Genomic DNA, 24886 nt, shown 5'->3' with positions numbered 1-24886 from the left:
TTGCCAAAAAAACATTGAATGAGTAGATTAACTGAACCGAGCACCTAATTTATTTTGTGAAAGGTGGTAATATTTTATATTTCTATATATATATATATATATATATATATATATATATATATATGTATTTTAGGTTGCAGTTTTAAGTGATATTGTTTTTTTGAAGTAATATTGTATTTTATATTTATTGTGGTGGTTTTTGATGTTAACCAAGTCAGAACAGCATCTAGTTCATGTGCGACACCCGTGGTGCACCGGGGGGGGGGGGGGGGTATAGGTATACTTGTTATTTTATTGTGTTATGTACTTCTAGTCAAGAGGGGCGAAGCCTGATATACCCTGTTGTTAATTGTTAAATTTAATATACTTATATATTGTTTGGCATGTTCTGCTTATATTTGTTTTATGGTCATATAAAGAACCAAATAATACATAACTAACTCACTATTTCGCTGTCTATTCTTTGTATCCTGCCTTCCGCAAATTTTTGGTCTAAGGGGGGTACAGGCTGCACCACTCTGCTACAGCGAGAGCAGTGGTGTTAGATGCGGTTGATCTTGGGTGGTAGTATCGTTGTGACAAATCACCATTATAATGCCGACGGCGTGGGTTCAGAAACTATCAAAACCAGACTTGAAAACAAACTTAATTGCTGCTGGTCTCACAGTTGAAGAGACTGCAGATATTGATACCTTAAGGAAACGGTTTGTTGCGTACTTAAAAGGAAATAAAGGGGATGTGCAGTGTGGGGGGCACTGTGGAAAGTACTGATTTCAAAAGTCGATTTGCGTTGTCTACGCTGCATAATGTGCCAATGTTGAAATCTTTTGAACCTTGCGAATTGTTGAGTTTTATCGTTGCTGTGGACAGGGTTAAAAGAAGTCTACTGTTACGGTCAGATATGGACCTCATTCAAGGGTTGTTATGTCGAGTCTCAGGGGTGGCATTGGAGGTTTTTCTGGCCAGTCTAGAAAATGGTGATAGTTGGGTTACTGTGAAGAAGCAGCTCTGGGTGGTGCTTTGTCCCACACGTGAAAAGGAGGATTTAATAAACAATGTTGTTAAACATTTTCAAAGGCCCAAGGAAAGGATGGTAGAGTTTGTGCAAGATGTTGGAGAGGCGGCTTATGCGTTGGGGATGGAATTTTCCGATAGTGAATTTATCTCGTTGGTCTTGGAAAGCATGGCCCCCGCCATGAGACAACAATGTGCCTTTTTGACCTTGCCAACTACTAAGATTGAGTTAAATTCCTGGGCTATGCAGGTTGACAATCTTATGTATGCTTGTCAAAAGTATTTTGTGCAAGTGTCTCATGGAAAATCAAGCGAAGTTGGTTTGGGTGTCAAGGAAGTTTCAGAACCGGCAGGAAATAGTGGGAAAACAGTGGTCTGTTTCAAGTGTGGCAAAGTGGGGCATATAGCTCCTAAATGTAGGGGTGATAGTGCGATAGGGCGTAAATGTTATAATTGTGGGAAGAATGGACATTTTGCTAGGGAGTGCAGAAATAATAGGGATAAAAGGAGCAGTTCGGAGGCAGCCAATGTTAGTGTGGTGGATGAGCAAAATGTTGCGATTATAAAGCATGGGTCTGGAGGGAAGAAAACAAGCAGCCTTTGGGTTGATGTGAATATTGGTGACATCACTATACAAGCCATGATTGATACGGGGGCAACCAATTGTTTTGTTAGTCAGAAATTTGTGAGCCAGGTTGTCAAGGAGATGCCAGAGTTGAAAAATAAAATCATGGTTGAAGAAGGTTTCCGCTTACAGGTAGCAGATGGTGGTTGTGTTCAGGTGAAGGTTAATGTGTTAATACATTTTAAAATAGGAAAGTTTTCATGGAGTAGAAAGTTCTGGATTCTGCCTGGCCTTCTGTGTGATATGTTGCTGGGCCTAAACTTTCTTGAGGAATCGCGAGCTCTTGTGGATTGCTCAGGGCATAGGTTAATTTTTGGTTTCGACAAAAAGGTTTTAATTCCTCTAGCTAAGAAATTAAAGCATGGGGTGAAAGCATACTCTGGTATTGAGGCAAGAGAGAAAGGATTAAATGTGGAACAGGAAAAGGTATTACAGGAACTCATTGATGAGTTTGGAGATGTTGTTACCAAACGTTTGGGTAAATGTGAACTATTGCCCTATAAAATAAAATTGAGTGATGAAGAACCCATAAAATGCCGCCCATATCAGTGTTCTCCTCCCAAACTTCATGCCTTTAGGGGAATTATAAAGGAGCTGGAACAGCAAGGAGTGATAAAGCACACTCTTTCCCCACATGCTTCGCCAGCTTTCTTGGTGAAAAAGAAGGAGCCCGGAAAATTTAGACTTGTATTAGATTATCGCCAACTGAACCAGAAAGTAAAAGTAGACCCATTTCCGATGCCTAATATCGAAACTCTGTTTCAGTATCTGAGTCAAGCCAAATTCTTTACTGTGCTGGATTTAAATTCCGCCTTTCATCAGTGTGTACTAGATGAATCCAGCAAGATGTACACAGGTTTCGTGACTCCTTGGGGACACTACCAGTGGGAGCACGTGCCTTTCGGGGTGAATTTTGGAGGACAATGTTTGTCGCGTATTCTAAGTTCCCTGTTGGAAGATTTTCAATTCAAATTTGTGGTATCCTTCCTGGATGATATCCTCATTTATTCTGAGTCCTTTGAAGGACACTTGGAACACATCAAATTAGTTTTGGAGAAACTTCGTTGGGCAGGTCTCACAGTGAACCCTGGAAAGATTGTGTGGGCCAGTGACCAAATCAAATTCTTAGGGTTTCTGGTGTGTGAAGGGAAGTTGATTATGGATCCCGAGAAGATCTCCCCAATAGTGAATTTTCCTGAACCCAAAAATGTAAAGGGGGTGATGCGTTTTTTGGGAATGATGGGTTACTTCTCAAAATTTGTGCCAAATTATGCTGAGCGCTGTGCTCCCTTAAACGCTCTTAAGAAGAAAAACTGCATTTTTCACTGGGGTGAGGAACAACGAGTTGCCTTTGCAGACTTGAAATGGGCCATCTCCCATCCCCCTGTTTTAGCTTTGCCCAATTTCAATGAGAGATTCACTGTGCAAGTTGATGCCAGTAGTCTAGCGGTAGGTGCTGTGCTTCTGCAGGGAGATGAGGGAAATCACCGTCCGATTGCCTACGCGAGTAGAACCCTGAATGACCACGAACAAGCCTACAGCGCGTATGAAAAGGAAGCCTTGGCTTGTATTTTTGGAGTTGAACGTTTTGCTTGTTATATTGAACATGATGAGTTCGACCTCCTTACTGATAATCAAGCGTTGACTTGGGTTTTCTCCCATCCTAGGCAGTTAGGAAAAATAGGAAGGTGGATTATGCGATTGACCCGTTTCCATTTTAAGATTGTCCATGTCAAAGGAGCAGATAATAACGTGGCAGATGCCCTGTCGCGCATGTATGACCCAAGTGAGTTTGAGGTGCCGGGGAGTGAGCCTACTGAGGATGTCTTATTATTGCATAGTCAGGGTGAATCTGAGGTACAAGGAAAAGTAACAATAGGGGCCTGTTTAGTTCTTCAATCTATTCCAGAGTTTTTCACTAATTTGGGTGAGTGGCGGAGAGATGATCCTGAAGGGGTTTTGCTTCATCAGAAATGTGAGGGAGGCACTTGTAAGAATTTTGTCATATATGAACAGATTCTTTATTTTGTCAACAAGCAAGGTAGAAGATTTGCTTGGGTTCCTAAAGCTGCGAGAGCGATGGTTCTGCGCTATTTTCATGACACCCCGGTGGGAGGCCATATGGGGGTTAGTAAAACAGAGGCCAAGATTCGTAGGGAATTCTATTGGGCTGGCATGCATGAGGACATTAAAATGTATGTGGCAAAGTGTTCCCACTGTCAGTTGGCTAAGCAGCCCCAGAACTCCAGAATGGGCCCTTATTCTGTACAAATCCCAGAGCGGGTATGGCAAAGAGTCTTTATAGACATCTTCGGACCTCTTCCTCGATCCAGTAGCGGAAATAACTGCATCTTATTGTTGGTTGATGGGTTCTCTAGGTTCATCATTCTGTTTCCTCTTAGGGATATGAAAGCCAGTACCATTAGTGGAAAGCTAGAACGTGAAGCCTGGAAAATATTTGGTAGTCCAGAACTCTTAATTTCAGACAATGCTTCCTACTTTACTTCTAAAACTATGTCGGATATGTGCTTTAAATGGGGTGTGAAGCAACCGTATTACCCTTGCCCAAATCTAGTCGAACGGGTGAACAAGAGTGTCAAAGTAGCTTTGACCATTTTTCATCATCGAAACCAAAGGTTTTGGGACACTGAGTTGCCGCTATTAAATGTTGCCTTGAATTCAGTTCCTCATGGAGCTACGGGAAAGTCACCTAGCATGGTTCTATTTGGTAGAGAATTACCCCATCCCTTATTGAGTATATGGGGAATTTCTCCCTCCTGTTTTGAAGCCACCGGAAAAGAGTTGGAGGAAATCTGGTCCGAGGTGGACAAATCCTTGGTGAAGGCTCATCAAACCATGAGTAAACGCTACAACAAAGATCGCATTGAGTGCAATATCAATATTGGTGATTTGGTGGTTTGTCGCAAGGTTACGTTGAGCAAAAAGGTAGATTTTGTGTCGAGCAAGCTTAGTTTGGCATATGAAGGACCTTATAGAGTACAAAGTTTCTTGACCCCAGTCACTGTAAATCTTGTGGACCTTGAAGATGGCAGAGTTGTGAAGAAAGCTCATTTGTCAGCGGTGAAAAAGTATATTCCATCCTAGGAGGTTGTGTGGATTTGGTTGTTGCTTTAGGCACTAGCATCCTCTGTCCTCTTGAGATCTTTCTTTTGGCTCCTTGATGTAGTTTTTGTTGATCTCTTCAGTTTTTGGTTTGTGCATCCTTGTTTGTATTGGTGTGGTGAGTTAGCATTGGAGGTAGTTGACAAATTTGAAGCTTTTGTTTCCTTTGGTTTTTCTTTCCCGGGGGGGGGGGGTGTTTTTAGGAGGGGTGGCTGTGACGTGTGTGTCACGTCACATTTGGTGGCGGTTATTTTTGTGTACTGGCGCAGTGTTATTTACCGTTAGCCGTGTGGCGGCGCGAGCCGTACCCTCAGATTTGGTGTTTTGGCCGGTGTGGATCTAGGAGCGCGGGCACGTTTCAGATTGTCAGGATCTAGAGCCGCTCGTGCTCGTGTGAGGCTCTGATCGGCAATTTTCGGTACTCGGTGTTTGCGTTTGTCATGTGTTTTCCTTTTGGTGGGTTGAGGTTGGTACCTGTGGCACGCGGGGTTGTTGACGAGTTTCCTCTGGGGAGGGTCTGTCTGCTACGAGCCATGGCCTGAGTGGGTTACCTTTTTTACTGCCGATGGAGTGGCTGCGGGAATTAAATTCATGGCTGTAACTTAGTGTGGAAGTTCGGTAAATCCTTGGTGGAATATAAGAACTTAAGTTACGGCAGGTTTTGCTCCGTCGGTTATACCATGTTCGAGTGCAGCAGTGTTCTACGCAGTTATTACCAATGAGGAGAAAAATTATATTTTTAGTATATTGAGAATTGTAAAATTTTGTAGAGTGAGCCTAGTCGCTAATGTCGTGGATGTCAAATGGTGCCGTGCGTGCTGCTGATCCTCCTTCAGCCCGGTTAAGGCTTGTCTGCGAGGAAGTGTAAATGCTTGATTTTGAGGCTTCTTGATTGGATATCTCCGGAAGCAGATGGCAACAGATAAACTGTAAGTTTTGAAATTTAGTCTTCGTCTAGATTACGTCAGACGGACCTTCTGTGGACCTTCGCTGGGTAGACCTTGTGGCCTACGCTACGCCGGTATTTTTCACCTTCGAGATAACGTTTGAATATAACTGTAATTTTTTGAAGCTATTTTTTTTTCATTAGACACAGCCGCAAGTAACTAAGTCGTCAAGTCTGGAATTGAGTGGTTACCTATTTGGGAGGGAAATTGTTAATATTTGGTACCCTTTATGCGAGTTATGCGCACTGGGTAATTTTTTTTTTAATGAGATTTTATTGTAATTTTTTGTTGCAATTTTTATAACATTATAAATTTTTATGTAGCTATTTATCAAGTTAATTTCGAAAGGTGTGTAGTCAGGTGCTCGATAGGGTTTTTTTGTGAGGCAGAAAATTGGCTGTGAACTATTATAATCATTTATCGTATATACATATTTTTTCTTTACTGCCTGATCATGAACTTTCGAATTGGACTGGAAAAGTTTGAGGCAACAAGTAATTATTTTGCCAAAAAACATTGAATGAGTAGATTAACTGAACCGAGCACCTAATTTATTTTGTGAAAGGTGGTAATATTTTATATTTCTATATATGTATATATATATATATGTATTTTAGGTTGCAGTTTTAAGTGATATTGTTTTTTTTGAAGTAATATTGTATTTTATATTTATTGTGGTGGTTTTTGATGTTAACCAAGTCAGAACAGCATCTAGTTCATGTGCGACAACCGTGGTGCACCGGGGGGGGGGGGGGGTATAGGTATAATTGTTATTTTATTGTGTTATGTACTTCTAGTCAAGAGGGGCGAAGCCTGATATGCCCTGTTGTTAATTGTTAAATTTAATATACTTATATATTGTTTGGCATGTTCTGCTTATATTTGTTTTATGGTCATATAAAGAACCAAATAATACATAACTAACTCACTATTTCGCTGTCTATTCTTTGTATCCTGCCTTCCGCAAATTTTTGGTCTAAGGGGGGTACAATGAGAACACGTGAATTGATTCGTTACAGAGGTTTAGATGTTACACATAAATGGCGAGTACGGAAAGACTCGATCACATATATATAAACTTTTTTCAAGTGAAAACTTCTATAGGAAGGTATGGATAGGGAGTAAATTCATGTAAGTCGACAAGTAATGCACACGACATATACCAATAGCCTACATATCTTATTAATACGCGTCTTCAGTCCCTTTACATCAGTGCTGTGCATATGTGAATCGAATGTGTGTATGCAGTAAAAAGTGAGTATAAAATATATTAATATTCTCATATAGATATATAGTTTGAATAACGAAGAAAACGAAGTCTTTGAAGCAATATAACATAAAAATTAAGAAAGTCATTGTTTATTTTTTTAATACCTACAATTATTATGCCATGCGTATTTTATAATAATTTAGGAGTTATTTTACAAATGTGTGTTGTAAGTGAATACGTTTACGTAACAGGTAATATTTTCTATACAAAATATAAAATACGCTATTTTTTTTTTATTTTAACGCCATATATATTCTCTGTATAATTATTTTTCACTAATATTTTATACAATGCAATCGATATATTTTTACGAGAGCTGACGATTGAAACACAAACGAACTTCGTAGCTTCTCCGAATCTAAAGTTATACTAAATGGAAATCTCGAAACGCAGCAAAAATGACCTCAAAATGGCGGCGTTTCCCCCTCCACAGCGCGCGATGCGTCACAGTCCTCACTTAGCGTAACGAAGTCTTTGATCCTTTAGCTATCCAGTGGGGGTAATTAAATTTTGGATGGAGATGATAGATATGTAGCTGCAACACCAAACTGTATCCTCCGATTTTGTTATCTTTTTTTTTTTTTTTTTTTTTTTTTTTAAGTGAAAACTTCTTAAGCCGCGTTGAGCAATTTTTGGTAGGGACAAAACTTATGGGTTCGCGTCAGCGACATGCTAGTGACGTGTTGCGCCAGACTGGCGAATTGCAGCGGCATACATTGTACCTATATACTCGACTGTATCATGTGCGTGTTGGACTCTTTTTTGGATTGGTAAAATATTGTGAGTTCGCATCACCGACATGCTGTAGTAGCAGTAGGCTAAGTGAAGTTAATCTGGCCACGTGAATACATGATTTAGGTCTGACATCACTGGTAAGTCATAGATAGGTAATGAATTTTTACGTAATTTTTAAATACCACTGACATCTGTTGTGACTAAAAATTGACATAAGGATAAATTATATCATGCTGACATCGTACTGATATAATACCGGAATCATTTTCTTACGTACATTTGACGTAGAAATGATATATTACAGAAACAGGAAAAATTCGCGAAATCATTTCGTGATAGGCTAAAATACACATAGTTATACCTCAGTGCTGCCACTGCTATTGGCTCACAACCCACCTGGATGACGCTGGGCCAATGAGAAACACCCGACCAAAGCTTTGATCGAATCACAGGCTGCTACGTTGGGACGTCTCACAAGACAGCAGCCAATGAGTGGGTGTGCATTTGACCGAGTGTACGTAGAACTGTGTGGAGTTCATCCTGCAGGTCGGTGAACCCGCGAATTTTTTCGGTCCCTACATATTACACATTAAAAAAAAACAAAGTTTTAAGTCTTTACTTCTGTTGACAGTCCCCATGACTGGCATAACTGCCTCCCACTATGGCAGCAATTCTAAGGACGTGTTCACGTCAGAAACGTCTGCGCGTGACTGACAGTTGTCTGGCCTCGGGCGATCTGACCTGGAGAAGGTGCACGGCTGAGAGACCACGACCACGGCCACCCGGAGGTCGTTCTCCAGGAACATCACGTGCAGGACGTAGCGGTGGAACAGACTCCAGTCGCGCTTGTGACCTGCGGCATCAAGTCACCCACGACACGACAACATGCAGAGCCCTCTGGTGGTCCTGGACCCTGTCAAGCCCACCTGAAGCTTACATTTCCATGTGGATTTTATACTATATCTAGAGACCTGAAAAAATTCCCGGGTTCATTTCGTGTTATGCTAAAATTTAAATAATTATACCTTAGTGCTGCTTCTGCCATTGGTTCACTGTTAGTCTGGAGGACTGAGGGCCAATTAAAGACCCTCACTCATAGAAGTGTCGAATCACAGGCTATTCAGTCGAGACGACTCACAAGTCAGCAGCCAATGAACAGTTGGCATTTGCCCGAGTGTGTAGAGGATATTGGAGTCTATCCTGGAGGTCATTGATACCGCGAATTTTTCCGGTCTCTAACTACTTATATCTGAAGAAGTATTGATATTCTTTCCATATCAGCGGTTCCCAAACGGTGGGTCACGACTCGATCCTAAAAACTATCAGAAACCATCGAACAAACCATCAGAAAAGATAAGAAAAAAATCGAAACAAATCGAGTTGTGGGCAAACAAATGTACATTGTTAAATAAATAACTATTTTTTTTGCTACAAAGTGCTTATATTTTGTCAACCATTTTAAAATCAGAACACAAATTGTTTATCAATAATCAATCTGTATCTTAAAAATAAAAGCATATATATGCAATATTTAATGGTAAATTTTATATACATAAGGAAGGGATACGATATAAATAAGGTTTTTTTCTGCACCATGGACCGAGAGACCGTGGAGGTACTCCTATAAGGAAAGGTGGGTCGCCAGCTGAAAATGTTTGGGAACCACTGTTCCAGATGTATCATCTTCGGGTCAGTTTTATAAGCGCTTGCGACCAAATTACGGCGGAATCGCGTAATTATACGTGGCAATTAACATTTGAAAGTTTCTTTTTCTAGTATAAAATCATGAATTAAAATTTGCACTAACACCTTAGCTTACATTCTAAAAAAAATTTTTTAAAAATTACCATTAAGAGGCCACTCCAGTGTTTCAGGGGCACTACGCAACCCGCGTTAACCTCATAAGATACAATGCTATTTTCATTTTGCTTAGGCCTATAACTAATTAACTAATATAGATTTCGAAATGATGCTTGATATGTAAGACAACGATGTTCTTATCAAAGCCCCTTTCTTCAAAAATGTGCATAAATTATGGTTCAAACCTAGACAATACACTTATGCATATTAGTAAAGATTAGTATAAAACCATTATTTATGCACGTTTTTGAAGAAAGGGGCTTTGATAAGAGCATCGTTGTCTTACATATCAAGCAAGCATCATTTCGAAATCTATATTAGTTAATTAGTTATAAGCAAAATGAAAATAGCATTGAATCTTATGAGGTTAATGAGTGTTGCGTAGTGCCCCTGAAACACTGGAGTGGCCTCTTAATGTCCATAATTTAAGAGAACTAGACAAACAAGTCGAGTAAAAATGAAAAACATCGGCACGAATGCCCTGGAACCGCTCCTGGTGGTTCCAGCATACGTCATTTGATTGTAAACATAGGGTGCCTATTAAATGATTCTTCATATTCCCAGCATTAGTACAGTATGTCCATAAAAGATTGTCCCAGTTATAAAATTTAATAGTATAAACTGTAAATTATTGTAGGGTTTGGATTAAAGGTCACAATTAAACAGTAACTCAAACATTTTTAGATAAACACGCGTGAGTACTGCTTTGTTGTTTTCTCGCTTGCAGCGCAAATAATGGCTGTTTCCCCAGTTAGTAGAGGGTGAACCTTTAAACTTTATCTGGCAACAGGATGGAGCCCCTCCCCATTGGAATCTCCTTGCACGCGAGTGGTTGAACGTCGAAGTCCCTGACCGTTGGATTGGTCGTAATGGTCGAAACGACAGAGCTCTTTTTTTGGCTGGCCTCCACGTTCACATGACGTAACGCCATGCGAATATTTTTTCCTTTGGGAATTCTTAGAAGATCGTGTCTACGTTCAGCCGCTACCTAATTTTCCATAGTTGAGACACACAATTGAAGAGGCTATTGCTTCCATTACTCCAGACATGTTAACCAAAGTGTGGGAAGAATTAGACTTTGGTTTGGATATGCGCCTAATAACTAAAGGTGCACATGTGTAAAACTTGTAAGAAAAACTAGGTTAGTTTACCGTCACTTTAATGCGTGATTTATTGTAAATGAGTCTAAATTAAAATTGTTATAATATACCATTGAAACTGGGAAATTTATTATTAGACACCGTATATTTTATCTAGCTTAAGTACCTGGAGTGCTTTACGCACACTGTTAGTAATTACAGTAATTTTACAGACGCTTTAACGGAGAATACAACCTCAAATAATCGAGTAGTTTCTTCCTAGTTTCAACAACTGAATCTTCTTAGAAACTATGCCGTATTTTAATTTCTGGGTTATATGTAACTTTCTATTCAAAGATGAAAACACACTTGGACAAAAGGAGAGTGTTTTTAACAAGCTTGTGAAAGGTTGATTTAATAAACCAAGAATTTTTTTTTTCATGTTTAAACAAAGTGAACTCAGTGTCCGTCAATTTACGAAATTAGCCTTCAATTTACAAAGATCCCTGGATAAATATGTCAACCGTAATTTTCGTAAATTTAAGGTGAAATTAGTTAACAGTGCGGAGTTTTTTTTAATCTTAGGGAAGACAGTAATTTTCCTCTTATTTTGGACGTCAAGTGTGCAATCTTTCATCCGGAAGAACCAAAATTTGGCCAGAGGTGGGAAAGGGAAATAAGGGTAGGGGTTTTCGAAATTGCATGTAACCGATATCCTTCCTCTTGTTTTATTTTTAGGTCATGTGTGCAAAATTTCATCAAACTCAGAGTAAAATTGTATATATATATATATATATATATATATATATATATATATATATAAGCACACTTCTGTGTACAGGTTGTCCCATAGTTCAGCGTTAGGTAATCCCAAAAAAGATAGGTCCATTATTTACGGTTCTGAATCAACAAACCAAAATAAAAACTGTCCAAGTTTTCGAATTTTGTAAATTTTTCAAAAATAATTAAAATCCATACACTGCATCAAATTATAATTTTCGCGATTAAAATTTTTATCTTACGCAGTCCTAAATTACCTATTATGGATAAAAAACAAAATAAATTCAAACATACTAAATTTTTTGGGGAAGAATAATATTTGCACTACTTATATTGATCATTTTGTAAAATAATTTTTTAAGAGGTTGTCAATTTTGTAAAATTTTGACATCTTGCTTGTACAAGCCATCTTTTCAATATCTTGCTACAACGTGAATAGTCAAAAATATTTGCTTCATAAGTCGTGCAAAGAATTGATGCCCCAAAGGTAAAGCATGTTTGATTTTATTTTGAATTTTATCTGTAATAGGGCCATTCGGGATTGCATGGCATAAATTTATAGTAACAGTATTTAATATTTTGGTAGAGATTGAGGATTTTAAAAATCGTAAAAAAATTTCCTATTGCTCAAAATACAAGACACTGATATAAATTTGGTTCTTTTGATTCTGAAACGTCATTGATTAGATTATCAACAATCAAATCTCTTCAGCTTGTTGATTTCAAGGAGTTTTATTATTGAAATTCTAAACCAATGGGGAAAATAATTAGTCATGCATATGAACTTCGGAATAATAATTTTTGTGGCTTTCTAATTTGAATAATAGTAAACATATACCAAAACACTTTCTTTTTATCACGAATGATACAAACAAATGAAAAATAATTTTTGTATAATCTTTTGTTTTAACTATGTTTAGAAAATGAAAAATATATTTTTTGTTTGTTAAATTTTGTATGACGAGTATCATTTACAGATACAACACAAACATAACTGTGTAATGAATATGTAGTAAGGTCTTATTGACGGTTATGAAAACTGAATCCTGTAATATATTCTTAAGTGCTCCTCTGCATGGTGTACATATTCGAAAATGTATTTTAAATTTAAGAAAAAAACTTACCGAAACTGTGATCACGGAAAACTTTCAAATCAAGCTGATGTTTATCACCGTCGACAATAGCTGTACCATTCATGATTCCCATTTGTTCGTAGTGTGTCTGATGAGCCCTGGAAAACAAAACAAAACATAAAAAAGCTGAGTAAATTGCTCCATTATGAAAAATATTAACTGAGATGGTAAGAACTGTCATGTATTATAGTCTCTCATTCATAATCAATCAGAGTTTGCTAATTAGGGCTTTCTTCTAGCCAAAAGGGTAAGAGATTTCCGTTACAGCTTACTTGAAAAAAAAAACTAAGATTGGGAGATGAAGTTCAATCTTGAGCTTCAGATGACTGGCAGCTTTGTTAACATCCCTCGCAGTTTATTATGATAGATGCATTTGTCAGTGGCCTATTTAGGAGCCTAATTTTATTTATTGGTTTATTAGCCTGAATCAGTATTCAAGTGGTTTGGAGACTACTATTAACTTAAAGATCGCGTGGATTTAAGCCCCTTGTGTTAAGTCACCATTTTCACATTATTTACACACTATGAACACACAAGCTGTTTACGATAACCTTATAGGGACATACAAAATTCGCGTTATTATTTGGAAATAGGTTAGATATATAAATCAAACATTATACTTACATCAATTTATCGTGTGTAGTTTAACACGCTCTGAAGGAAAATAAAATAATAACAATATTACAACATTTTGATGAGCCAACTGCATATAAACAAAACAGGTGCATACAAACCAGACAGTTGCACTCAATCCAGAGAGTTGCATTCAATCCGGACGATTGCACTCATTCCGGGCGGTTGTTCACAATCCAATCGATTGAGCACAATCCAGACAGTTGCACTCAATCCGGAAGGTTGCACATAATCCTGACGGTTGCACTCAATCCGGAAGGTTGTACACAATCCTGACGGTTGCACTCAATCCGGAAGGTTGCACACAATCCTGACGGTTGCACTCAATACGGAAGGTTGCACATAATCCTGACGGTTGCACTCAATCCGGAAGGTTGCACATAATCCTGACGGTTGCACTCAATCCGGAAGGTTGCACATAATCCTGACGGTTGCACTCAATCTGGAAGGTTGCACATAATCCTGACGGTTGCACTCAATCTGGAAGGTTGCACACAATCCTGACGGTTGCACTCAATCCGGAAGGTTGCACATAATCCTGACGGTTACACTCAATCCGGAAGGTTGTACACAATCCTGACGGTTGCACTCAATCCGGAAGGTTGCACACAATCCTGACGGTTGCACTCAATCCGGAAGGTTGCACATAATCCTGACGGTTGCACTCAATCCGGAAGGTTGCACATAATCCTGACGGTTGCGCACAATCAGTTAAGCTAAACCAGTGAAGCCGTGGAGTTATGCTTCTCATGCTCCAAAGTCAAGCCACATAGTCGTTATAAACAAGGTAAACAAATAATGATTTACAAAAAATACAGCAAATATTTGAGATGAAACACTGAGAGTCAAATAAGTAAAATCCAAGCAAAAGGTGAATCAAAAGGAGAAATACTTAACTTTACCTCAAATCACGACCGTGCAAGCCGGCCTAAGTGAATGGGCAAGATTAATAGAACAAAATCGCAACGGCCAACGAAAATGTTGTCGTTGTCGTAATTATTTTGAATAATTGTCAATAATTGGCATAAGTGGAAGAATAATCTGAATTTTAAAGACGCATTGTTCAACCTCACTTTTATTGGAGTGAAAACTTCTATGGGAAGGTTTGGATAGGGAGAAAATTCTTGTAATTCGTCATCGACATGGTCACGTGACGTGTTAACGATAACACTATATCTGTTTCTATTAGTATAACTTATTGCGATTTTAAATCTTAAGTATAAAATTACTGTGTAGAAAAAGTGAATATAAAATATATTAATATTCTCATATAGATATATAGTTGAATAACGAAGAAAACGGAGTCTTTGTAGCAATACCTATAACCTAAAATTTAAGAACATCATTATTTATTTGTTTTAATACATACAATTACTATGCAATGCGTGTTTTATAGTAATTTAGGAGTTATTTTACTAACGTGATAAAACAAATTTGTTGTGTGATAATATTTTTTCGTAAAAAAATTGCGAAAAAGTTTTCATTTCTGTCGGCAGTCCTCATAACTGCTTTGAAATTTTTTTATTAATGAAACGTTTGCCACAAAATACCTTCTATAGACTTATTTACACGCATCAGTGTCTTGGTGGCCCTACTTATTGAGGTAGTGTGCAAGTATCCCGTGTTACACGCTCTGGCCAATCCAAAATTACATGAACATAGATTTTAGGAATATTGTCCGGAGTAAAATAGGAGTGGAAAATGGAAACATGGTACTACAGGATGTATAGCAACATAATGTGAACCAATGCTAGGTATGGAAATTTGAAGTGAAACTTCTTTGCTTTGCGTGCGTTACGAAAATTCCGATCGCACGAGGGGAACAGTTAGGTGCGTGGTGGGGGAACCGGTAGAGGAGTGACGCCACTCCAACGCATGCGCAGGTGGACGAATGTATGTTTTATTTGATTCTACTTGTTAAAAAAAATTGGTTGTCTGTAAAGTCGGTTTACGAACGATAGTTTAACGTGACGTCATAACAAAACATTGATGAAATGATTGCGTACTTTTATGAATAAAATTGAATCATTTTTATTGAATTATCACTATTTTTCATGGATACAAAGAAGAAGGGAAATGAAATCTACAATTTAATTGATAAATTTACTTTTATTTGCACTCATTAATTCAAATATGTTTATTACTTTAACGAAGAGATTATTTTAACTATAACTTTTACACATGTTTGCTATTTAACTTCTTCCAATCTGTGTTATTCTGTTAAGGATAGGACGATGATAGGAAAAGTAGGAAACTAATGGGAGTGTTTAAAGTTTAATGTGCCGCGAAAAAGTCAAATCGATGGTTGTTCCAATCGAGTGAAAGAGAGATAGATGCGGCGCAAGCGTACAATGAGCGTAACGGGACACCGCGTAACGGGACAATGTGCGTAACGGGACAGTTTTTCGTGCGTGCAGCTGGCGTTTATCGATTTATTAGACGTTGTCACGTCAAAAATTGATATATTTTATTTGCGTGCTTCTGCGAAATTATCACTCGTTGGAAAGTTTTCCTGAAAACTAACATCTATAAATAATTGTGTGAGTATAGATGAGCCAGAAATAAAGTAGGGACTCACTGTTTCAAGTTATTGAAGTATTCCGTGGACCAGGGCTCTGTGGATATTGCTCTGCACAGAACTGAAGGATGAAGATCGGTGTCGCAGTTGAAGTAGCCCCAACTAGAGGTGAACTCAGCGTCTATCTTCACGTGAAACTTCTTTGTCGGATCAGCCTCACTCCTGTGAAATAAAACCAAACAGTAGCCTACTTAACTATTTTGCTAACAACGTTCATACTCGCAATATAACACTTAACCAATTTTACATAGCTTAAAGCTTCATGTTGATGAGAACAAGAACATTAAATATACAGCGTTCTTTTTAATAAAGAATATTTATATTCAACAATATTGCACTTTTTATTTATTTTTGTATTTTAGTAAACAGACAAGAATTAGAGGAAATTAACCAAATATGGAATAGTATCCCTAATATGTAATACCCCCATTTCTCTGAAATGCAAACTTACACACGCAGTAAACAGTGATTTTATTTTGTCTCTTTTTACTCTCATTCACGCGTACAAGTTGTAGCATATCAGTCGAGCCAGCCCTTCCTTCGTTGTGACAGTTTTTTTTTTGTTTTATAGCTACCGCAAAACTTTCTAAGGTATGTAAAAAATAAGTAATTTTTCGTACAGGAAGTGCACACACTATTGTTGTTATAGCTTTTAGAGATCGTTTAGATGTTCTTTTGTATGTTTTATTGGTATAATATGGTATTACTTTTTTAAATATAAAAATATAAACGTCAGTTTGAAATCGTTGGAAAATCCAAATATGGACGGATTACAGTAGGCTATCCAAATATGGACTATTTATCCCATGGTTCTCTGAAGTATTAGCTGATTTGATGATTTTGTTAATTATATATATATTTTTTTCATGTTTTATCAGAATGGCAGGCGTCAACTCGAGAACAAAGCGAAAAGATTGGGATTCAGAGCGTATTACGGGAGCTACAAAATTAGTAAGAGAGAAAAAAGGGATTATTTGAGAGCTGCAAAACACTTTGATGTGCCAAGACTACCTTGTTTCGATTATGTCAGAAATTCGAATTTTCTCCAGAAGAAGCCGCAAATACGACACCTGGAAGAAAATCTGTCTTTTGTGGTATTCTGTTTTCGAATGATTCTCATGGGGAAACATGGATCAAGTGCCTCATGTGTGGGCTCTGGGCACATAATTATTGCGCTGGGCCAGAGTTTGATACCTCGATTTGCGGTTTTTGGTAAATAGTTTGTGTTCCTTTCTATTTTATACCAAAGTTTTCAAAGAGTCTCTTATAAGCTAAGGTTAATTTTTGATAGTGTCTATAGTATTCCATATTTGGGGTACCTATTCCATATTCCTTCATCGTTATTTAGTGTTTGAAAATTTTTCTTACCTTAAACTAATTATTATAACCAAAAATTGTCACAAACATAAGTGAAAATATATGATTGTTAATAATTACCACAAAAAGTTGTTTATTTATGACATTTGTACAAATTATGCCTAAAAATTAAAATGGTATTCCATATTTGGCTACTTTCCTCTAAAGTTAAAAATGCATAGACTTAACCAATAATTTTTATTTCTCTGTATATGTTCTGTTATTGGCAGTATATATAGTTCTTGTTACTCATTATATAGGCTTGTTGTAAGCAAATATTATTATCATTTCCTTCCGAATAATTCCTTAGAGGACCCTTTAGCCGAAAGAACCCTTGAAAAGTACACCTTAAATCATGTTATTCATATTTGTTGATCTCCCTTTCAGAGTCACCGAAGCGGGTTTTCGTGAAAGGAAAAGTGCACGCGTCCTTTTCTGTATCATTTAGGCCTTATGAGTGTTTTTCATCTCTATATTTGAGAGAAAACGGTCAGTTGATAAAACTTTTGTGTTCATCTATTACCGACAAATTTTTCAATGGCAGAGTAAAAATTTAAAAAAATCCTAAAAAAAAGATTACGAAAAATTTTTAAACGCATACAAATTACGGATGAAAAAAGTATTTTTTTTGTTCACTAGGTTTTTTTAGAGTCAAAACAATTCGGAAATTCTTTATCACTGAATGCAGCCTTCAAACAAAAAAAATCATTTGTTGAAGGGTTGTATCCGAGATGATAAGTGTGACGTTCGCTGGTGCTTCCAGCGCGGTATCGCCTCTAAGCGCAAGGCTCTGATCTGGCCGCATTCTTCTCGTCGTGCATAGGGAAACGATGAGATATGAGTGGTAACCATAACAATACATGGCGGGGAAATGAAGATAACGTTGTAATACAAGTTCCTTGAGGCTTGAGTGCTTTCCGGAATCTCTACCGGGAGTTTCATACCTATATATTGTTCCGAAAACATTTGTTTTTAGAAGTTTTCACTCTTCAAAAAATAAACGGAAACCTCAACCTATTCTTAATTGTTTTTCGTAAACAGACACTTTTTAATGTATATTGAGCCATTTTAAAATCGCGGGGGTATTTTGATTCTCTGCATATCGAATGCGTTTCCAGGTAGGCAAGGCCATTTAATTTACCAAGCACGTCCTGTTTTAAAGACAATTCCTGTTTCAGACAAATTTGAAATATACATAGAGGTGTCCCAGAACTCAACTTTAAGCCCAGAAATATTCGATAGGCTAATTATTGACGTTTCTAAAGGGGGGAGAAGAATCAAGTAGTGTCTTAGTTTTCAAGTTGTAGGCATTTTTTGAAATGTTAATAAATCCATAACATGCACCAAATTATTAAATACCGTTACTAAACATTTTGGTACACAATCATCAATAACCTTACTATTGATAACAATTCAAAATTAAATAAACATACAATACTTTTAGGGGGGGGGGGGAATATTTGGACTAGGCCTCCTTATGCGGCACAAAATTTTTAATGGGACGGTTCACACCTCAAAAATTATCATTTTCCCCAATGTTAATTTTGATGATATATTATTGTAGAGGGTGTCGAACCATACACCCTACACCACTCAGTTGGTCTGTATATGAACTGGGTTGGCCGTAGGAAGCGATCAAACCAAAACTAATTCGGACACAAAGTCCAAGCCCCGAAACCCCGCATGGTAGACTCTTTTCTACTCTGTCTAGCTCTTCTTCCAGATCCATCGTTCTGTTTCCTGTAACCAACCTACTTGTCATTAATGCATGCAATTTTGTATCTCGCATGTGAGTGCCCAGGGTTTCCCCTGTATCTATGCAGGTTTTTTTTTACATGGTTTTAGTCTAGTATAGTCAGTGAGGGGAGCTAGTCATGGCGTCAATCGCTGCCATGGCTGGCCAATCCCCTCCTAGCCAATGATGCATGCTACCTCTCCTGCATGGCTTAAACCCTGCATGATTAGAGAGTTTGGGCTTCGGCCTGAGACGCACTTAGTCTCCCTCCCTAACCCATAACCCTCCCAAAAAAAACTTAGTTTTTAGTTAGGTTATGAAAAATATCGGAAGCTGTCAGTCGTGAGATGGCTTTCAGACGGGGAGGGTGTATCGCTCCAGCCAATGGGACAAGCGCGTGTTTGAAAGCTCCTCTTTCCACAGACCACCTCCTCCCTGATGGGCGAAAACCTGCTCGCGCGATAGCATTGCCAAATGCACCGTCACACAATCAACTTTTTTTGACGTGACAATGTCTAATAAAGCGATGAACGCCGGCTGCACGCACGAAAAAGTGTCCCGTAACGAACATTGTCCCGTTACTCTGTGTCCCGTTACGCTCAATGTACGCTTGCACTGCATCTATCTCTCTTCCACTCGATTGGAACAACCAACGATTTGACTTTTTCGAGGCACATTAAACTTTAAACACTCCCATTCGTTTCCTACTTTTCCTATCAACATCCTATCCTTAACAGAATAACACAGATTGGAAGAAGTTAAATAGCAAACATGTATAAAAGTTATAGTTAAAATAGTCTGTTCGTTAAAGTAATAAACATATTTGAATTAATGAGTGCAAATAAAAGTAAATTTATCAATTAAATTGTAGATTTCATTTCACTTATTCTTTGTATCCATACAAAATAGTGATAATTCAATAAAAATGATTCAATTATATTCATACAAGTTTGCAATCATTTCATCAATGTTTTGTTATGACGTTGTCACGTTAAACTATCGTCCGTAAACCGACTTTACAGACAACCAATTTTTTTCCTCCAACTATATTAAACTTTAAAGTTAGATGGGTTGTTTTGGACAGAAAAAGGCTGGCTTTCAATTTCGCCATAAGTCCATCAGATATATTTGGATAGATAACTTCGAATATGTTTTTAATCATGTCACACTATCAAAGTTTACTTTTGAGTTTGAGCTAACTTAAAAATTTAATTTTTATTTAATTTTGAAACTAAATAATTTATCACTGTGCTGGATATAGTTTTTGAACTTTAATTTTTTTTTCATTTTTTATGATTAAAAACATCTATAAGTTTAACTCACATTAACACTCATTACATAATAAATTTAATTTTCATTTTTTTAGGTATATACAAATAATTTGCATATTTTTGTACCTCTATTATGCATACAACATTATTGCTAACATTATTTAGGTTATTTTTATCCTTATAACTTCATTAATCGTCCAGGCGTTTTTCGCGATTTTAAGGATTCGAAGTGACGGAAAAGGACATTATTTCCGTTTTCGCCAGGCACAACTTTTATTGGCTGATTGCGTCAAACATCCAACATATCGACCTAAGTGCAAAGTATTTGATGGAAACTCAAGTCATCCAACTTGCCAAGCTAACATTGCTGCGCCAGTGACGTTTCAGTGACGTCAAAGTCCCCCTACTTTATTTGAAGAAAAAGAACATATTGAAAGGTGTTAGAAGCGAAAGTTTGACAGTGTAACTGGGACTTTAGCGAGTTATTTGAAGGAAAAAATGGGTAGTTAAATAAATAACTTGCAAAGCTAGCAAAGAAATTTTTTTTTTAAAGATTGAGTAGTCAAAGTTACCCGATTAAGAAATATTGCAGCATAAGTCATGCAAATAATACATTTTTCCCCAAAAGTATAGAATGTCGCAGTATCTAAAAATTTGGTGTAGTTTAAGCATTTAAAAAAACTTTTAAAATATGCCTATAATTTGAAAACTACGAAACTTTCGAAATAACGTTTTTTTTATTCAAAACCGCAATTAATTGGCCTAAAAACTGTCTCGGCTTGACGTCAAGTTCTGAGAAATCCTGTATAAAAGCGAAAATAAAACACCTCAGTAGGAGTAGTAAGCTGTTACTGGACCAATGTAAACACAGAAATGTAAACATTGCCTCAGTAACAGCCTGGGCGCCGCCATCTTGTTTCATGGGGGCCGCCATCTTGTCACGTGGGCGTCGCCATTGTTGTTGACATTGTCTACCAGGGCGCGCCACCGTCGCAGCCACTGGGGGCCGCCATCTTTTTTCCGTCTGCTGGAGACCGCCATCTTAGTTCAGCCTTTAGTTACCGGAGCGCGCCACCGTCGCTCCGAAGGCGGGAATTGTATACAAAAATTCCTGGGTGCCAGGTGGATTCGATCCCGGGGACGCACCAACATCGTGGTTACAAGGCGGATGCCTTGACCACTAGACCACTGGACCAGATGAAGTATTGGGAATTAAATAACGAACATATGCTGCCATGTCTTTAAATTTCGAAAAAATACGCAACCATACTAGCTATGTCTAAACCGTAAGCAAATACCGCAACCCCACCCCCCAGCGTATGCTTAAAACAAACACCACCATAATAGCTATGACTAAGTACCTGAGAGAAACATAACCTCAAAAAAGCGCCATAATAGCTATGTCTACCCCACCCCCACCACCAGTATGCTTTAAACAAACACCGCCATATTAGCTATGACTAAATACCTGGGAGAAACATAACCCCAAAAAGGCATCATACTAGCTACTATGTATACCACACACCCACCACCAGTATGCCTAAAAAAAACAAACACCGCCATACTAGCTATGACTAAAGAAACATAACCTCAAAAATCCCGCGCAGAGAGAGCGAGATGTTGTCCGCTGGAGCGTCACTCATAAACTGCGCAATTATAACCCCCCACATCATATTATAAGCATAATAAAGGCGTCATGCTGTATGCTTAAAACCCCCGCCATACTAGCTATGCCTAAACAGTCATATTTAAATTTCGAAAAGAAATAAATTGAAATAAAATATATGTCTATAAACCCCCACCCCAAGTATGCCTAAAACCCCCGCCATTATGCTTAACTGTCATGTTTTAAATTTCGAAAAGCAAACCGCCATATTGTTAAATTACAAAATATGCTAAAATCAATTACCACCATATTAGCTATGACTAAACCCCTTCAACCCCACTACAAGTATGCTTAATCGCAATGTTTAATTCTTAACCACCAAATTTCGAAAAAAAATGTTTAAATGATACAATCATTCTAGCTATGTCTATAAAACCCCACCCCTATATTAGCTATGACGAAAACCCTCCACTCCGAGTATGCTTAATCGCCATATTTATATTTCGAAAAGAAATAAAATACCGCTATATTTAAATTTAAAAAAATATGCGTAAAGGCCCCGCCATACTAGCTATGCCTATGCCACCATGATGTAAGCTTAAAACACACACACACCAAGTATGTCTAAAAGAAACCCCCGCCATACTAGCTATGCCCAAACCGCCAAATTTAAATTTCCAACAGCCATATTTAAATTTGGAAAAGAAATAAAATACTGCCATGTTCAAATATAGAAAAGCAAACACCGCAACCCCACCACCCAGCGTATGTTTAAAACAAACACCACCATAATAGCTATGACGAAATACCTGAGAGAAACATAACCTCAAAAAAGCGCCATACTAGCCATGTCTACCCCACCCCCACCACCAGTATGCTTAAAACAAACACCACCATACTAGCTATGACTAAATACCCGGAGCAACATAACCTCAAAAATGGCACCATACTAACTATGTCTACCCCACTCCCACCACCAGTATGCGTAAAAGCCCCGCCATACCAGCTATGACTAAAGAAACATAACCTCAAAAATCCCGCGCAGAGAGAGCGAGATGTTGTCCGCTGGAGCGTCACTCATAAACTGCGCAATTATAACCCCCCACATCATATTATAAGCATAATAATGTCTTTAAAAAAATGCTTTAAGTAATAAGCATAATTAAATTATATAATATTAGGAAAACAGAAAATAAGCATAGTTAGGACCCCTGCAGTTAACACGTAGCGTTAAGTAATTAAAAATGAAATGTAGCTGCGGCACGATCGACATAAGTTACCGAGGTAATAAAAAAAAATAGCAAATAAGCATATATAAAATAAAAACTCACCGGAACGCATCCCGCCCACCCCGGCGCTATGTAACAAATAAAAACGCAGACGAAAAGATATACTAAAAAATAGTAACACCTATGTACGCCGTGTGGAGAGCAACCCGCACAACCGACAGCGTTTAACGATAAGTAAACCTTTTGCGGCCGCAAAATTTTTTTTAATAATATTGTTATGTATTAATTTTTTTATTAATTATATTTATGTTTATTTGTAAATTTATGTTTATTTGTTGAAAATTATAAAAAACTTATGGTTAAAAGCAGAGTCCTTTTATAATAAAAAAATGAATAGATTTTAAAATTTATTACTAAACAATTTTTTTTAAATTAATTGAAACCTATATGTTAATTTGTTAAAGAAAATAAATTTATTTTTAAGAATTTATTATTACAACTTTTCAATTAATTTAAATCTATGTTGATTTGTTGATTTATTATCAAAAACTTATTTTTATACGTGAATTCATTTTATAGTAAAAATTAATATATTTTTTTAACATTATTTTAATGTTTTATCTCACATTATTTCACTACCATCGACCGACAAATACCACGTTTTTTTGTTTTCATCGTTTACTTTGAGATTTTTTTCCTTTAGGGTTCTTTATAAAAGATGTTGTAAAATATTGCCGCTGCTACGTAATGATTTTCCAAAGTTGACACACAGAATTGAAGAGCGAATTGCTTCCATTACTCTAAAAACATTTTTAACCAATGTGTTTGCTCGCGTTAGCACTATCGTTCTATATTTAGATCACTTGTTATTGTGTTTAAGCGGAGGTATTTGCCTTTTGCTCGGGGTTCGTATCCCATCCGGTGGGTACGAGTGATTAGTTCTGTGTGTAAATGTGGCGGACGTTGCTGTGAGCCTGCGAGTGTTCTCGAGTTGCTCTCGTTTCCCTCTCAAAAGCTGAATGTAGTTGACGTTACAATGCATCGGTGTGGGGGTTATCTCTAAGTTAATTGTATCAATCGTGGAATTTCGCAACCAGTATATAGAGCGAATAAGAGAGATAAAGAGAGAAAGAGAGAGAGATATGAAGAGAGGTTTTGTAGGTTTTTCATTAATGGTTTTACAATTGTGAGTTAGCGCACATACTTTTTAATAGTTGTAATTAGATTTATTTTTTAAATACATTGTAATTTTATCCTCCTAATTTTGCTACACAACGATTATACACTAAAAGATTCCTGTGAGGTTAATAAAAGTATATATTATATTAAATATATATATATTCTTAATGCATGTGGCTGTAGAGATTAAATTGATGGTACTATCTTCTTTCCACCCAATGGTGCTATGATGAATATTTGTCTGTGTGTTCGCTAGCTTTTTTTTATATTTATTTTTTCTAGTTCAATTGTGATATGTGCTTACTTTCATATAAATGCTTGGGGTGTAATAGAATTTTCTGTTTCATTGGGGTTAGTATTGAAAGGGTACTTTGATAAATATGTTTTGAATTTTGGGGGGTTGTATAGTACTTATATATCATTCATGCATATATTCGTGTGTCATTGTATCTCGGTGAACTTATGTTTTGTGGAATATGAGTGTTAAGTTGGCTAGTGCGATTTCTTACATTGTATGTATTTAAGGTTTAGGAATAGCTAATATTATGTTACCATGTTGTGTTCCGGCCTATTTTCATTTAAACTATGAGACTGCTAGCCTGGTTTAACGTACATGTTTGATTTTTTTTTAGATGAGTCATTTACAATAATTACATATTGGTTGCGCACTGGCAACTCCTTCTGTCTGTGAAGGACACGTCTGGCAACTCGTGCTGGGCTGCGGTGGCCGGCA

At 37.3% G+C, this 24886-nt stretch overlaps 1 protein-coding gene across 3 annotated transcripts in view; it reads right to left on the bottom strand.

Annotated features, from left to right (window-relative positions):
- Positions 1–24886, bottom strand: part of LOC134540767 (uncharacterized) — a 119606-nt gene that overhangs the window by 43901 nt on the left and 50819 nt on the right. For all 3 annotated transcript variants that reach the window (XR_010076500.1, XR_010076501.1, XM_063383680.1), the window contains 3 exons: positions 15778–15939; positions 12558–12664; positions 8456–8567 (listed from right to left, as the gene is read on the bottom strand). Coding sequence is in view for 1 of the 3 variants with exons in the window: in XM_063383680.1 (XP_063239750.1) it covers positions 8456–8567; positions 12558–12664; positions 15778–15939 (381 nt within the window). In the remaining 2 variants the exon portion in view is untranslated. The remainder of the gene's footprint in view (positions 1–8455; positions 8568–12557; positions 12665–15777; positions 15940–24886) is intronic.

This window comes from Bacillus rossius, chromosome 17 (assembly GCF_032445375.1).
Source record: "Bacillus rossius redtenbacheri isolate Brsri chromosome 17, Brsri_v3, whole genome shotgun sequence".
In the NCBI taxonomy this organism is placed as follows: Eukaryota; Metazoa; Arthropoda; class Insecta; order Phasmatodea; family Bacillidae; genus Bacillus; species Bacillus rossius.
Note: the sequence above shows the minus strand (reverse complement) of the source record. Positions and strands in the feature narration are given on the sequence as shown.